Source organism: Colobus angolensis, unplaced genomic scaffold (assembly GCF_000951035.1).
Source record: "Colobus angolensis palliatus isolate OR3802 unplaced genomic scaffold, Cang.pa_1.0 Scaffold217, whole genome shotgun sequence".
NCBI classification, from domain to species: domain Eukaryota; kingdom Metazoa; phylum Chordata; class Mammalia; order Primates; family Cercopithecidae; genus Colobus; species Colobus angolensis.
Genome location: NW_012115344.1, coordinates 3,758,211 through 3,771,672, shown reverse-complemented (window position 1 = coordinate 3,771,672; position 13,462 = coordinate 3,758,211). Strand labels below are relative to the sequence as shown.

The window sequence follows — 13,462 nt, the reverse complement described above, 5'->3', positions numbered from 1 at the left end:
TCTGCTGACCTCATGATCCACTCGTCTCGGCCTCCCTACATGCTGGGATTACAGGCGTGAGCCACCGCACCCGGCCACAATTTCTTAATGGTTTACGGAACTCCATAAAGGCTTTTAGACCATATATTGTTGTTCAATTGGTATCTTTGTGGAGAATCAAAGTTTGGAGCTTCCCATTCCACCATCTGGCTGACATCACTCTGTTTATATTATTTTTTATTTTTATTGTATTTTATTTTCTTGAGACAGAGTCTTGCTCTGTCAGCCAGGCTGGAGTGCAGCCTCGAACTCCTGAGTTCAAGGGACCTCCTCCCTCAGCCTACTGAGTACTTGGACTATAGGCACACACCACATACTTGGCTAATTTTTTAATTTTCTTGTAAAGATGGGGTATCACTCTGTTGCCCAAGCTGGTCTCAAACTCTTAGATTCAAACAATCCTTCTGCCTTGGCCTCCCAAAGTGCTACAATTAAAGATGTGAGCCCACCATGCCCTGCCTGTTATATTTAGTAGAAAATATGTCTAAAAATATGCTTACTTACTATATTGAATCCACTACCCAGAGCTTAACTGAACTATTTTTGTGACTCAGAATCTGTTTTTTTTATTTTTTGTTTTTTACTTATTATAATGAACTACAAGTATGGATTTATTAATATTAATGAATATAAAATACACTGGAATCTTTTGTATTTTTTTTTTCCTTTTTTCTTCACCAAAAGCAGATACTTAAATATACTGAAATCTTAATTGGCCCTTGAATGTTTCTAGGACTGACTGTGGAGCAAAAATTTTTATGTTGTTATTACATTGTTCTTTTTATGTTAAAATCATTTGTTTCTTTTTCATATAGTATATCAAAGAAGAATTGTTAATATAGCCCTTACCAGCCATGTGCTAAGTGCCACAGGTGTTTTGGTCTCTCTCCATTCTTGTACCTCATTTGGTCTTTTTTTTTTTTTTTTTTTTTCTTTTGGAGGCGTAGTCTCCCTCTTTCACCCAGGCTGGAGTGTGGTGGCACGATCTCAGCTTACTGCAACCTCTGCATCCCGGGTTCAAGTGATTCTCCTCCCTCAGCCTCCTGAGTACCTGGGATCACAGGTGTGCACCACCATGACCAGCTAATTTTTGTATGTTTAGTAGAGATGAGGTTTCATCATGTTGGTCAGACTGATCTTGAACTCCTGACCTCAAGTAATCCACCCTCAGCCTCCCAAAGTGCTGGGATTACAGGCGTGAGCCACTGCACCCAGACTACCTCACTAAGTGGGGGAGCATCTTGTGGCTCGTTAAGTCTTTGTTTTCTGGCCTATTTATATAATGGACATTTCCAAGTTGTGTGTATATATTAAATTATTTGATAGTATATATTTAATGTACTAAATAGATCTACATGTTTAAAGACCATTTTCATATATTTGTTCTGTAAAATGCTTACCTTTCTTCATGAACCACCTAGATTTGCTTTTCTGATGTGTAGTATATATGAAAATATTTCTTTGTGAATTTTTTTTATTGTGTGCCTCTACAGGTGGTATAGTTAGTAACGCCATAGCCTCTATAAAGAGCGTATCTATTAGTCTGCTGGCAGGAATTGTTTTGGGATTTTTTGTTCGATATTTTCCAAGTGAAGACCAGGTATATACAAAATCTGTTTTATGGAAGTATAGTGTTAGACATTTTTTTTCAAAATATTAAACTTTGGTAAGATCCATGAAATTTAATACTTAATTCTATTTCTCTAAAACTAGCCTCCAATGCTTGCTCTGTACTTGAAACTGAGCACAGCAGTGATTGATACAGGTCCATGGCTTTGATTAAAGTCTCTGCTTCCTGATTTGGCAAATAAGGAATATAAAAATATATACTTAATGCAGAGTATCCCTCTGAATTATACTTTCCCTTTCTCTACTAAATTGCCTATTGATATTTGATAATTTCCCCCAAATTTTCCCTTAAACATTTCAGGGGGAGATAGGTTCCCATTAATTTCTGCATATTTTCTGACTTAAATTCACTCCTACTCTACTTTGACAGAGGCAACACTCTTAAACTTAGCCATTTCCTGCCTTAAATGAAAACATGCCATTATTTTTGTATTTCTATAATTTCCATCCAAATTTAGCTGTAACATTTTGGCCAAAGAGGTACTCAAATATTTTTTAAGAATTCATTGGATATGTTTTATGAAACTGGAGATTGTATGGGTCTCTTTTCTTCTTCACTTAAAGTAATACTTTAACCATTTTACTGATATTAGTATCAGAGATGTGGCAGAAAATGAAATGTTACTAATTGTAAATTTTGTTACTTGGTAGTAAGTCTCCTAAAATATATGGTGAGAAAGAAAATCAAAATTTTAGACATTTAATATAACATTTAAAGACATAATATCAAAGGGTCAAAAATATATAATAGATAATGCCAAATCTTGTATTATATATTTAATGTAAACTAATTTCTAAATCTCTATCTAATTCTAGAAAAAACTTGCACTGAAGAGAGGATTCCTTATTTTGACTATGTGTATTTCTGCTGTCTTAGGCAGCCAACGTATAGGTTTACATGGATCTGGAGGATTATTCACACTAGTGTTGAGTTTCATTGCAGGGACAAAATGGTCCCAAGAAAAGGTGAATATTTTTAATACGCTATATTTTAAAAGCTAAAACAATTGAATTTTTTACATATATTTAGGAAATCCCCTCATTCTGGTTGGAAAATGTTCCAAAAGGTTTTCTGTCCTCAAGAAAGTGTATAAATCAATCAAGGAAATAAAATATTTAGGAAAAGCACCTGAAAATATACTAATATGGAATCAGAAGTTGCGTTATCACATCAGGCTTCTCTTTTTCCCAGGAGTTATGTAATATTATTATATTACTTTTATGAATCTAATTATTTTATTCATTGACATTTTAATTATACAATTAATTCATGAAAAATGTTTGTAAAAGGCCGGGCACGGTGGCTCATGCCTGTAATCCCAGAACTTTGGAAGGTTGAGGCAGACAGATCACTTGAGGTCAGGAGTTTGAGACCAGCCTGGCCAACATGGTGAAACCCTGTCTCTACTAAAAATACAAAAATTAGCCAGGCGTGGTGGCAGGTACCTGGAATCCCAGCTACTCAGGAGGCTGAGGCAGAGGCAGGAGAATCACTTGAACCCAGGAGGTGGAGGTTGCAGTGAGCCGAGATCATGCCATTGAACTGCAGCCTGGGCAACAAATGCAAAACTCCATCACAAAAAAAAAAATAAATAATAAACAAATAAATAAAAATAGAAATGCTTATAAAATAATAAAACAGGGAATAAAATGTAAAAGATTTCTTTATTCCCCACCACTCTCAAATATCAAACCCCCTTACATTTTTAGGTAACCAGTATTCTATTTATAGACATTGAGATCGTTTCCACTTTTTGTTATTTACAAACAGTGCTGTCGTAAACAGTGTTGTTCATGTCTTTTTTTGAGATGCAGTTTCAATCTTGTCACCCAGACTGGAGTGCAGTAGCGTAATCTCGGCTCACTGCAACCTCTGCCTCCTGGATTCAAGCGATTCTTCTGCTTCAGCCTGCCTAATAGCTGGGATTACAGGCATGCACAACCACACCCAGCAAATTTTTGTATTTTTAAGACAGACAGGGTTTCACCATGTTGGTCAGGCTGGTCTTGAACTCCTGACCTCAGGTGATACTCCTGCCTCGGCCTCCCAAAGTGTTGGAATTACAGGTACATCTACTGGAATAGAGTCCTATAAATGATCTTTTTTTATTTTTTATTTTTTTTTTTAGAGACAGAGTCTCTCTATGTTGCCCAGCCTGGTCTCAAAATCCTGGGCTCAATCCTCCCAACTTGACATTGCAAAGTGCTAGGATTACAAGCATGAGCTACCACACCTGGCTGGAAATGATCTATATTTTATTTTGATGGACACTGCTAAATTATCCCTTCAAAAGATTTTGGTTATTTACATTCTGCCAACAGTGCACAAAAATATCTAATGTCTTAACTCATCAACAGCACTTGATATTATCATTAGTTTTATTCTTTCTACTATTAGATGACCTCATCATTCAGTTTGTATAGTTTCTTACAATTATGTGATGTTGTTATTCTTTATTTACATTTCTCTGATTAGTAGTATAGTAAGCTTCTCTTCATATATTCTTTTTGAAATACCTATGATCTTCTTTGACCATTTTTGTTGGGTTTTTTTTTTTGTTTCTAATTTATAGTTTCTAGTAATGTTAGGGCTACAGATCCTTTGTTATGTATATATTGCATGTAATTTTTGCTTATCTTCAACTTTGTTTATGGTGTCTTGTGTATGGAAGTAAAATTTCCTATGACCAAACCTATTGGTTTTTCCTTTTTTGGTTTTGGATTCTGCATCTCATTTAAGAAGGACTTTCTCACTGAAGATTATAACATATAAACATTACAAAGATATACTATTTTGTATATTATCATTTAATATTTTGGTAGTTTTTGATTGTTTAATTTGTTTCTTCATTTAGTCTTTTAATCTATCTGGAATTTATCTTTGTGAATGCTGTGAGGTAAGGATATACATATATACATGTGTGTATCTTACAAACTATATATATTTATACACACATACAGTTTGTAAGTTAACTGAACAGAGATAGAATTACATCATGCGCGATGTGTGTGTGTATATATATATACACACACATAAATATACATATATATTCAGATACACATATATACTGGCATGTGATGAATATGTACATACAGATATGTGCACATAAACTAGACGGTCATTTTCTGCCAAATTGTTTATTGACCAAATTCATTAATCAGTTTTTGTGGGGTTTTTTTGTTTTTTTTGTTTTTTTTGTTTTTGTTTTTTGTTTTTTGTTTTTTTTTTGAGACGGAGTCTCGCTCTGTCGCCCAGGCTGGAGTGCAGTGGCCGGATCTCAGCTCACTGCAAGCTCCGCCTCCCGGGTTTAGGCCATTCTCCTGCCTCAGCCTCCGGAGTAGCTGGGACTACAGGCGCCCGCCACCTCACTCAGCTAGTTTTTTGTATTTTTTAGTAGAGACGGGGTTTCACCGTGTTAGCCAAGATGGTCTCGATCTCCTGACCTAGTGATCCGCCCGTCTCGGCTTCCCGAAGTGCTGGGATTACAGGCTTGAGCCACCACGCCCGGCCAATAATTCAGTTTTTTAACATGAACTAAATTCTCCCATATATATTAATTCTGAAGTCTATTTAATCCTACTTCTCTATTTCTATGCCAACACCACTGTTTTAAATCACTGCAGTTTTATGTGTCAAAATCGAATGTAGATTATACTTCTTTTTAAAATACTTTTTGGCTGTTCCTACACATATTCTTTCTTAGATAAATTTTAGAATCACCTTGAGAAGTTCCCTAACCAAAAATCATAGTGGCATTTTGTTTAGTATTCTTATGTAATCATAATTATAAAAGAAATGAAATGAATGAAATGCAAATCAGTAAATAAAATTAAAACTACAAGAATTTTTTAAATGATAAAAGAAACAGAACTAAAGTTTTAAAGATTAAAAGTAACAAAAAGGATAGTTACGCTGTAAAGAATACTAACACTGTTTTTCTTTTTTTTAACCAAGTTTAATAAGTGGGAATCAGAAAACGCAGTCTTAAGGGAAATAGTTATGAAGATAGTTTATACCTCAAGGAAGAGACATCAAAGTTCTTACCTATCTTCTGTTTAAAAAAAAAAAAAAATGGTAAACCCAGACTGAGACTGAAATCTCTTCATCCAAATTCCTGAAGAAGAGCCAGAATACTGTAGGCCAATAAGGGCCTTTCCTGTAACCTTTTAATTGGGGAAGTAGCACCGGGAGGCATTCGTTTCCACAAAGGGAAGCTGGGTAGGCAACTAAATGAGAATCTAATATATGTTTTGGTTTTGTTTTAAGGAAAAAGTAACTTTAAAGTATTCAACATGGGTTCTTTGGAAGCAGGCCTCTCAGACTTCCAAATTGTTTTTCCTAGTAGTATATGCTATATCAGGATTCGCTTTAATGGGATTGAGTTCCAGGATGGTTGTTAGTGGAGGGCTTCCCAACCCCCTTCTGAGAACCTAAATGTTTGCATGAACTGGGTATGTTCTCATCAGGCATGATGTAGTTCTATCTCTGTTCAGTTAACTTACAGACAAAATCTGGAACTCATACTAAACATGGCTAGAACCCTAAGGACATCACTTATTTTGTGACAAAATGGCCAAATAGTATTATTTTATTGCTTTGTGAGTTTCTTTTAATCAGATTCTACCTAAGTGCTTGAGTAAAACTATCAAAGTGCTCAGTTTTTAGTAATTAACATTTTTATTAAAATAAAATGTCTTAAGTTTATTAAATGTTAAGTGACTTTAGGCCAGGCATGGTGGCTCATGCCTGTAATGCCAGTGCTTTGGGAGACCACAGCCAGAGACCGCTTGAGGACAGGAGTTCCAGACCATCCTGGGCAACATAGCAAGACCGCATCTCTACAAACAATTTAAAAATTAGCCCGGCATGGTGATACACACCTGTAGTTCTACTTGGGAGGCTGAGGTGAGAGGATCACTTGAGCCCAGGAGTCCAAGGCTACAGTGTGCTATGATTATGCCACTACACTCCAGCCTGGGCAACACAGCAAGACCCCATCTCTAAAATACTTAAAAAGTGAAAAAAAAAAAAAAAGGGGGAGGGAGACTTTAAGTTTCTGAAATGTATTTATGTGCCAAAATAATTATAAATGTATTTCTCTTTTCTATAGATGAAAGTCCAAAAGATTATTACAAATGTATGGGATATTTTTCAACCACTTCTTTTTGGTTTAGTTGGAGCAGAAGTATCTGTTTCATTGCTTGAATCAAATACTATTGGTAAGAATAATTAGAACACAAAAATATATGAAATTCAAAAATATTTAAGAAAATTATAAATACTCTTATTTTTATTTACAATATATCTTTGAATGGCTACAAGGACCTTCTTCAGAAACACATGTTGATACAGTGTCATATTTTCATGTTGCTCTTCCTTTACACTGTGTACTCTGTTTTCTTTTTAAACCAAGGACAGCCCTGAATATCTTCCCTGAGTTATCTGAGGAAATAAATATAAGATTTCTTTCCTGAGGGAAAATATTTGATACAATCAGTACTTTTTGAATACTTTCATTTAAAAGTATTGGCTGGGTGTGGTAGCTCATGCCTGTTATCTCAGCCCTTTGGGAGGCCAAAGCGGGCAGATTTCTTGAGGTTAGGAGTTCGAGACCTGCCTGGCTAGCATGGGGAAACCCCCTCTCTCCTAAAAATACAAAAATTAGCCCGGTGTGGTAGTGCACACCTATAATCCCAGCTACTCGGGAGGCTGAAGCAGGAGAATCATTTGAACCCAGGAGTCGGAAGTTGCAGTGAGCTGAGGTTGTACCACTGCACTCCAGCCTGGGTGACAAAGTAAGAATCCTTCTCAGAAAATAAATTATTATTAATAAAAAGAAAAGTATTCAAAAAAGGTCTATTAGTTCAAAATTGTATAAATGTCATCTGTCTTAATTTTCCTGGTACCTCCACCATCAGATAATCTCTTGCACTTTACAGAGAATCCTCAATTGTATTCATTTTTTATAATCATTGTTTTTATGTAAACATAAACACATGAAGAGACAATAGCCTTAAAATGCTTTCAAAAGTTTTAGAAATCATATTCCTGAGCATAAAGAACACTTCTTCACAAATATTTTGTTATTTATGTTTGTTTTCATCTGTTGTAGGCATATCTGTTGCCACTCTGAGTTTGGCATTATGTGTTCGAATTTTAATCACATATATATTGATGTGCTTTGCTGGTTTTAGTTTTAAGGAGAAAATATTTATTGCTTTAGCATGGATGCCCAAAGCTACAGTACAGGTAAGAACATATTAAGCCTATTACTTAATGCTTTCGTTTTGATGCTTTTAAAATTTTAAATGAAAAATGTTACCCCAGTCACAAAATATGAGCTATTATCCTTATTTTTAAATGCTTGATTGATCATAACTATTCATTAAAATTAATGTAACCAGTCCCAGCTACTCAAGAGTCTGAGACAGGAGAACCACTTGAACCCAGGAGGCAGAGGTTGCAGTGAGTTGAGATGGCACCACTGTACTCCAGTCTGGGTGACAGAGCGAGACTGCATCTCAAAAAAATAAATAAATAAATAAACAAAAACGAACAAAGAAACTTAATGTTACTTTCTTCTATTTTATTTTCATTTTGAGACCAGGTCTCACTCTGTCACCCAGACTGGAGTGCAGTGGTGTGATCACGGCTCACTGCAGCCTCAACCTCCTAGGCTCCAACAATCTTCCCACATCAGCCTCCTGAGTAGCTAGGATCACAGACAACTGCCACCACACCCAACTGTGTTTCTTCTGATTTTTTTTTTTTTTTTTTTTTTGAGACAGAATCTCACTCTGTTGCCCAGGCTGGAGTGCAGTGGCATGATCTTGGCTCACTGCAACTTCTGCCTCCCAGGTTCAAGTGATTGTCCTGCCTCAGCCTCCTGAGTAGCTGGGATTACAGGTGCACACTAATACTAATTTTTGTATTAGTATTAGTAATACAAATACACCACACCCAGCTAATTTTTGTATTTTTAGTAGAGATGGGGTCTCACCATGTTGGCCAGGCTAGCGTCAAACTCCTGACCTCAAGTGATCCACCCACCTCAGCCTCCCACAGAGCTGGGATTACAGGCATAAGCCACTGCGCCTGGCCATTTTTTCTGCTTTTTTGTAGAGAGGAGGTCTTGCTATGTTGCCCAGGCTAGTCTTGAACTCCTAGGTTCAAGCGATCCTCCTGCTTCAGCCTCCTAAAGTTCTGGGATTACAAGCATAACCCACTGGGCCCAGCCAGTGTAGCCTTTCTAAATCTCAGTTTTAAAAGCAATTCTTTTGAAATTAAAAAGTATTCTTTCAATAAGTACTTCCTAAGTTTATGAAAATATGTTTTGTATTTTCCTAAAATGTATAATAAGAATATATCTGAAAATTGGAGTTTTTATATTTTACTGAATATAACAAAGCTGAATATTACAATTTTAAAAAGTAGAGACACAGGCCAGGCATGATGGTTCATGCCTGTAACCCTAGCACTTCGGGAGGCTGAGGTGGGCAGATCACTTGAGCTCAGGAGTTCAAGACCAGCCTGGGCAACATGGTAAAACCCCGTTTCTACAAAAAATACAAAAAAATTACTCAGGTGTGGTGGCACGCACCTGTAGTCCCAGCTACTTGGGGGTTGAGGCAGGAGGACTGCTTGAACTCAGGAGGTTGAGCTGCAGTGAGCTGAGGTCACACCACTTCGCTCCAACTTGGGTGACAAAGTGAGACCCTGTCACAAAAAAAAAAGTAAAGTAAAATAGAGACACATCGAGTTTTTAAAAAATACTTTCCCTACCTTTGCCACTCACTCCATCACACAAATTCACATATATTGTTTTTAATTACACATTTATTTGTATAACTATTTGGTTAATGGCTAAGTCCCTGCCCCGCCCCCTTGATAGACTATGTAAGGAGAGGGACAGTGTCTGGTTGTTGCAGTTGTTTTTCATTATTTCTCCCTGGCACTTAACACAGTGCCTGACACGCAGGAGGCAAATATGTATTGCATGCCTGCAAGAATGAGTGAATGGAAAGGGAAACCTTGTAATTTTGCCCTCTTAGTCAAGGATATTCTCCTCCTACTAAAATATATTGCTACTTATTGTTAGACTGTTTAACTTGGCAGCATAATATATCTTAATTTCCTGTGGTGCTTTTCTTAGTTGTTATTCCAAAACAGAAGCTCCTAAATTTTCATGCAAAAAAACCTCTATTATCATGTTAGAAAAGCAGGTTCATAGGGCCAGACTACCTGTTTTGAATACCACATTACTTGCCTATACCTCAGGAAAATTGTTTTCTAATCTCTCAGTCCTTCAGTGTTCTCATCTTACAATGAAGTCTATGACTAGATCTATTTCTTAGTAGTGTTGTCAGGATTCAATGAGACAATCCATGTAAAGTGCTTAGCACTCTCTCTGGCATATGGTGGTGCTCAGTTAACAATGTTGTTATTTTATCTTACCTTCCAGTAATATAAATAATAATAACTTTTTTGTTTTTAATGTCTACTGTAGGGCATAATAAATCTACAAAAGGAGTATCTATGCGTCCCTCTGTTCTCTCTCCTTCCAAAAACACTCACAATTTTGTTTTATTATTTCACAATTTTCATAAAGCAGGGAAAAAAGAAAAGCAGGTATAAGGAAAGAGACCACTCACTCAAGTCCTGCAGTATTATTCTGCTTCTGCCTATTCCTGTCTGCTGTCTCCAGGCTAGCTTCTACACAAAGAATATCAAGCTGGTTCCAGGAACTGGCAAGACATAAAAAATTAATTATTTATACAAGTAGAGTCACAACAGCAGTAATAGATAACAATAATGTCACAAGTAAGTAAGATCAACAAATATTTTAAATTTCAATTTTGAATTATTTTCACCTTTATCCTCTTCCACTGTTCTCTGCTGCTAAAATAAAATTGGCTAAGGTTCAGCTCTTTCTCTTGTTCCTCAGTTTCGAGTTACTGATAAAAATTAGAGTGGAAAAATAGAAGCTACTAGGAAGAGTAAATAAATAATTTAGTTTACAAATGTAAGATCAGCTTGACAATTGGATTCTTTTAAAGAAATAATATTCAATTTCAGTCACTAGGAGGAAATCATTTATCATCTAATAATAGTCCTCACATAATAAGGTTGTCATGAGAATTAAATGAGTTGATAAATGGAAAGCTTTAAGAATGATACCTGCCATATGATGAATGCCATATAACTATATAAATATTGTTTCTAGTTTCACCATTATCATCATAATCTCTTAAAAGTCAGTGGGTTTGGTTTTTGTTTTTTGTTTCTTCTGTTGGCAGTTCTTTTATGTTCAAATCCTCTTCTAAACTGTAAGATTCTTTCAAGTTGGTTTCCTGCATGATTATCTTTTTCTCCCTAGCATCCTCCAGCACACTGGCTCATGTTCAGTACATTAAAAGTTATGATATAAAAATGATACCATTTTAAATTATTGATCTAGAATATAGAAATTGATCTTAAATTGAGGGGTTCTTTTGCCATAATGTTCCATATCAGAGGTAATGTTTCTACCATTATGTTGTTACTTTGCAACTCCATAGAAAACATGTTATATATTGGTATTTAATTCCCCAAAATTTTAAGGCAATTTCATGCCTAGATTATTAAACACAAAGGAGGGTTAGCAAGAAATTTGCTTTATGTTATTAAAACTAATGTGGTAGAAAGTAAGTAGGGAAAAAAACTTGTGACCTAGTAGAGTCATTCTAAAACAAAAACTTCAAAGGAACTCATTCTCTGACCTGGCAGGGGATGAGGAGTGAGGGAGAAAGAAACTTACCACTGTCTGAATACCTACTATGTGCCAAGTGTTCTTTGCATTCTCATATTTAATTTTCACAACTGTCCAGTAAGATAAGTATTTTGTTCTTCATTTTACAAGTAAGTAAGTAGAAGTTTAGAGAGTGAGAGTCATTTGTAAGTTCACTAGCCTCATTGCAGCAAAAATAGAATTCAAACCCAGTTTGCTAGATTCCAACCCTGCTGTGAGTTCTACTGTAACACAGTACCCCCTGAATAGGGAGAACAATGAGAAGAAGGGCAGGAGATCCTAGAGACCCATAAGAAACCTTAATATCTTATGTTGTCTTGTTGTCACCAAGAACACGGTAAAGGCAACTAAGCAAAACTGGTTTCATTAGAACTCCTGGTGTTATGAGGGTAACATGAACACTCAAAAGAGATATTTGAATAGAGGAACACTGAGAGGACAAGAGTGCAAAATCAGCCCAAAAATATTTGCCTGCTGATTTGTCACTATTGTACTCTTCCTCCACATATATTTGCTAGGAAGAACATGGAACTGATGAGTTACTTATGAAAATTACTGAGTACTTTTTTTTTCTAATAGTCTAGTACTAGATTTTGTTTATTTTAACAGAGCCATTTACATTATATATTAACTCCATTTAACATTTTTCTCTATGCCCCATTTTTACCCCTAAATGCAGGCTGTGTTAGGTCCTCTGGCTCTAGAAACAGCAAGAGTCTCCGCACCCCACTTGGAACCATATTCGAAGGATGTGATGACAGTAGCATTTTTAGCCATCTTGATCACAGCTCCAAATGGAGCTCTACTTATGGGCATTCTGGGGCCTAAAATGCTTACACGCCATTATGATCCAAGCAAAATAAAACTGCAATTGTCAACATTAGAACATCATTAAAAAGTTTACCTGTCATCATCTGCCTGCTTCTTTTAATGATTTATTTCACATGACAGAAGACTTTTAAAGTAGAAATATGTGAGGACTGTACAGAGAATCCAGGATTTAGTAAATATGTGATTTCAGTACAGGGCTTCTCTTGGATTTTTTACTCCAAAGTTAATTTAATAAAAATAATAGTAAATGGAATGCTCTCTTGGTATTTACACACTGTAAGAACAAATTAAATCTGTAAATACACTAGGAAAGTTTAAAGTAATCCCTCAGGCTGAATTTTATATCATAACAAAAACTGAACTTAATATTAAATTAAACAAACTTAATGGCAGAAAGAAACAGCTTTGAATATTGAACTTGGTAAGATAGCCTAAGTTTCCAAACAGGAGGAGTAGAACTCCCCATGATGTCCAGTAATTCAGTTAAAAAGATCACCACAAAAAGGAAAAAAAAAAACAAGGAATAAAACACATCAACTTTAAATGAGTTAACTAAATAGATTTTAAATTCTAGTTTTGGTGACTACCTGAAGAAATCATATGTTAAGTAATAGAACCAAGGTGCTCTTTCCCTACTTCTGCCATGCCCTTAAAATGAAAGTCTGGTTTAGCAGTTTTTAGATGAAACACTATCTATATTTTTATTTATAGAAATAAAATTAAATCACAAATGGAAATAAACTGTATTTTTTCAATTAGTATTTTAAAATCTAGGCATAAAAGGCAGCCTCCAAAAATGAAAGATTTGGAGACTACTGTCATGTGGCAGTTTCTTCTCCTTAGTAATATAGAACTACCTTTTAATTCTGGCTGATTAAATCTGCCATGTTAATGTAGAACCCATCACAAGCAAAGTGAGTTTTAGTTAACTTCAAGACTCTTTATTTTAAAGTTATAAGATTCATATAAAGTTAAAAGAGTCATTCTCCAATGGTCTTATTGAATGGCATCTTAGAAATTGTTTAGACTTCTTTGGCAAAAGCTCAATGCAAAGACTGAATATTACTTTTGTTCCTCTTTTTTCCTCTTCTCCACAAGCAAGGTATTAAAATACCACAGAATATGAAATTTACACATAAATTTGCCAAGTGAAGCAATTAAAATTTAAGGCAATC

At 35.5% G+C, this 13,462-nt stretch overlaps 1 protein-coding gene across 1 annotated transcript in view; it reads left to right on the top strand.

Moving 5' to 3' along the window:
* The window catches only part of SLC9B1 (solute carrier family 9, subfamily B (NHA1, cation proton antiporter 1), member 1), a 126,676-nt gene extending 114,167 nt beyond the window's left edge, over positions 1-12,509 (top strand). Inside the window, exons 8-12 of the mRNA XM_011943237.1 lie at positions 1,533-1,639; positions 2,485-2,634; positions 6,780-6,888; positions 7,782-7,918; positions 12,136-12,509. Coding sequence (XP_011798627.1) covers positions 1,533-1,639; positions 2,485-2,634; positions 6,780-6,888; positions 7,782-7,918; positions 12,136-12,351 — 719 coding nt within the window. The 3' untranslated portion in view covers positions 12,352-12,509. The remainder of the gene's footprint in view (positions 1-1,532; positions 1,640-2,484; positions 2,635-6,779; positions 6,889-7,781; positions 7,919-12,135) is intronic.
* Positions 12,510-13,462: the final 953 nt, after the last annotated feature.